At 45.7% G+C, this 2,132-nt stretch overlaps 1 protein-coding gene across 1 annotated transcript; it reads right to left on the bottom strand.

Moving 5' to 3' along the window:
* Nucleotides 1-720: 720 nt before the first annotated feature.
* Nucleotides 721-1,227, bottom strand: LOC145399528 (fucolectin-like). The gene has a single exon (XM_080272138.1). The coding sequence runs from the start codon at nt 1,225-1,227 to the stop codon at nt 721-723; it is 507 nt and encodes a 168-aa protein (XP_080128264.1).
* Nucleotides 1,228-2,132: the final 905 nt, after the last annotated feature.

Genomic DNA, 2,132 nt, shown 5'->3' with positions numbered 1-2,132 from the left:
GCTAATTAAAAGTCTGGTAGGGGTTAATAAAATCGTCTGGTACGGGGTAATAAAATCGACTGGTAAGGGTTAATAAAATCGTCTGGTAGGGGTTCATAAAGAGGTGTGGGGATAATAAAATCGTGTGGTAGGGGTTAATGAAACCGTCTGGTAGGGGGTTCATAAAACTATTTGGTAGAGGATAAATAAAATCCCATGGTAGGGGATTAAAAAAAATCATCTGGTAGGGGTTAATAAAATCCTGTGGTGGGGGTTAATAAATTCCTGTGGTAGGGTGTTTGAGATGACCGAGGAGAGATGATCTGCTTTTTGAGATAGGACCTAGGTGAGATGATTTACGGTTTCAGAGAGGACCTAGGAGAGATGGTCTATGGCTTGCGAGATGATCTAGGACTTGAGAGAGAACCTAGGAGAGATGATCCAGAGATTAAGAGATGACTAAGGAGAGATGATCTAGGGCTTCAGAGATATGCAAAGAGAGGTGAACTATTGTTTGAGAGACGACCTGGGAGAGATGATCTATGGCTTGTGAGATGATCTAGAGCATGAGAGATGACTATGGAGAGATGATCTATGGCTTCAGAGATATGCAAAGAGAGGTGAACTATTGTTTGAGAGACGACCTGGGAGAGATGATCTATGGCTTGAGAGATGATCCAGGAGAGATAATCTGTGGCTTGAGAGAGGATGTAGGAGATGATCCAAGGCTTTATTGTGGATCTAGCCAATCACCAAAATGTCACAAAAACCGAGACTTAATTCTTGCCGAGAGCGAGAGCGGACGTGCAGGTAGCGTCCGGTGATGGGTGATGGTGGGGTGAAGGTGATGTTGGTGTCGCCTGGTGCAGTGCCGCTGTAGACGTCGAAGGTGGGGTTGTTGCTGTACGTACTGGAATTACCCAGGGTCACCACCACGTCCGTTAATTTCACATATGGATATATTGGATTGCTCGTGTAGATAATGATGGTGGAGACTGCCATGGAGGAGCCCAGGTCTGCTCGCCACCAAGGTTCATTTTCAACATTACTTGTGAAGCAAAACCCATTAGGACCCTTGCAGTAAAAGCCATTGTAGATGTTACTTGGTTGTCGTGCCAGTTCTGTTCCAATAAAAGAACTGGCCGTGGAAGTCTTGATGTGGAGCGTGAGGTCACCGACCCTCGGTGACCAGTTGGAGTAGCACTTGTCGTAGGTGAGGCCCGAGGCTGTGTTGTCTCCTGCCCACATCACAGTCACCCTTGCACTGAACAGGCTGCACACACTGCCTGCAACAACAGTAATATGCTGCACACACTGCCTGCAACAACTGTAACACAACAGTAACAGGCTGCATACACTGGCTGCAACAACAGTAACAACAATAACAGGCTGCACACACTGCCTGCAACAACAGTAACAGGCTGCACACACTGCCTGTAACAACAGTAACACAACAGTAACAGGCTGCACACACTGCCTGCAACAACAGTAACAGGCTGCACACACTGCCTGCAACAACAGTAACAGGCTGCACACACTGCCTGCAACAACAGTAACAGGCTGCACACACTGCCTGCAACAACAGTAATAGGCTGCACACATTGCCTGCAACAACAGTAATACAACAGTAACAGGCTACACACATTGCATGCAACAACAGTATCATGCAGCACACATTTTATGCAATAAATACAGCTCTATAGATAAAAACTCGCCAACACCAACCCGGCGATAATTCCTACCCATATTTCAGCTCATCTGATGGCCAGTTTATTTATATTCTTACTGGAGGGATGACATGACTAGTAACCAAGGAGAATTATTCGTACCTCGTAACTAACGCTTATCTAATTTCCTGCCAAAACGGCATATTATGCAAATTGTGGGAACGGCTCGAGTCTGTTAGGTGAAAAGGTAAGCAGTTTTATATAGTCGTTTATCAAAGAAAACAGGGAAATATTTCTGAAACCCAGTTGTTTACTCGTATACCAACATCTACACATACACACACACACAGTCTCTCTCTCTCTCTCTCTCTCACTGGTTGAATGGCATCAGCAAGAAGAGGGGTGGGCTTTAAAGATCACATGATTCACCATACCACTTTGTTATTCAAATGCCCGAGCAGCGGGGTGAACCTGACACCACCACCC

This window comes from Coenobita brevimanus, chromosome 49 (genome assembly GCF_032717465.1).
Source record: "Coenobita brevimanus isolate Jiangsu-jjx chromosome 49, ASM3271746v2, whole genome shotgun sequence".
In the NCBI taxonomy this organism is placed as follows: Eukaryota; Metazoa; Arthropoda; class Malacostraca; order Decapoda; family Coenobitidae; genus Coenobita; species Coenobita brevimanus.
This window is presented reverse-complemented; position numbering and strand designations above follow the sequence as displayed.

Bases quoted from the DNA above. Each gene is read 5' to 3' on its own strand.
- LOC145399528 (XM_080272138.1), bottom strand. From the start codon at position 1,227: ATGTGGGCAGGAGACAACACAGCCTCGGGCCTCACCTACGACAAGTGC.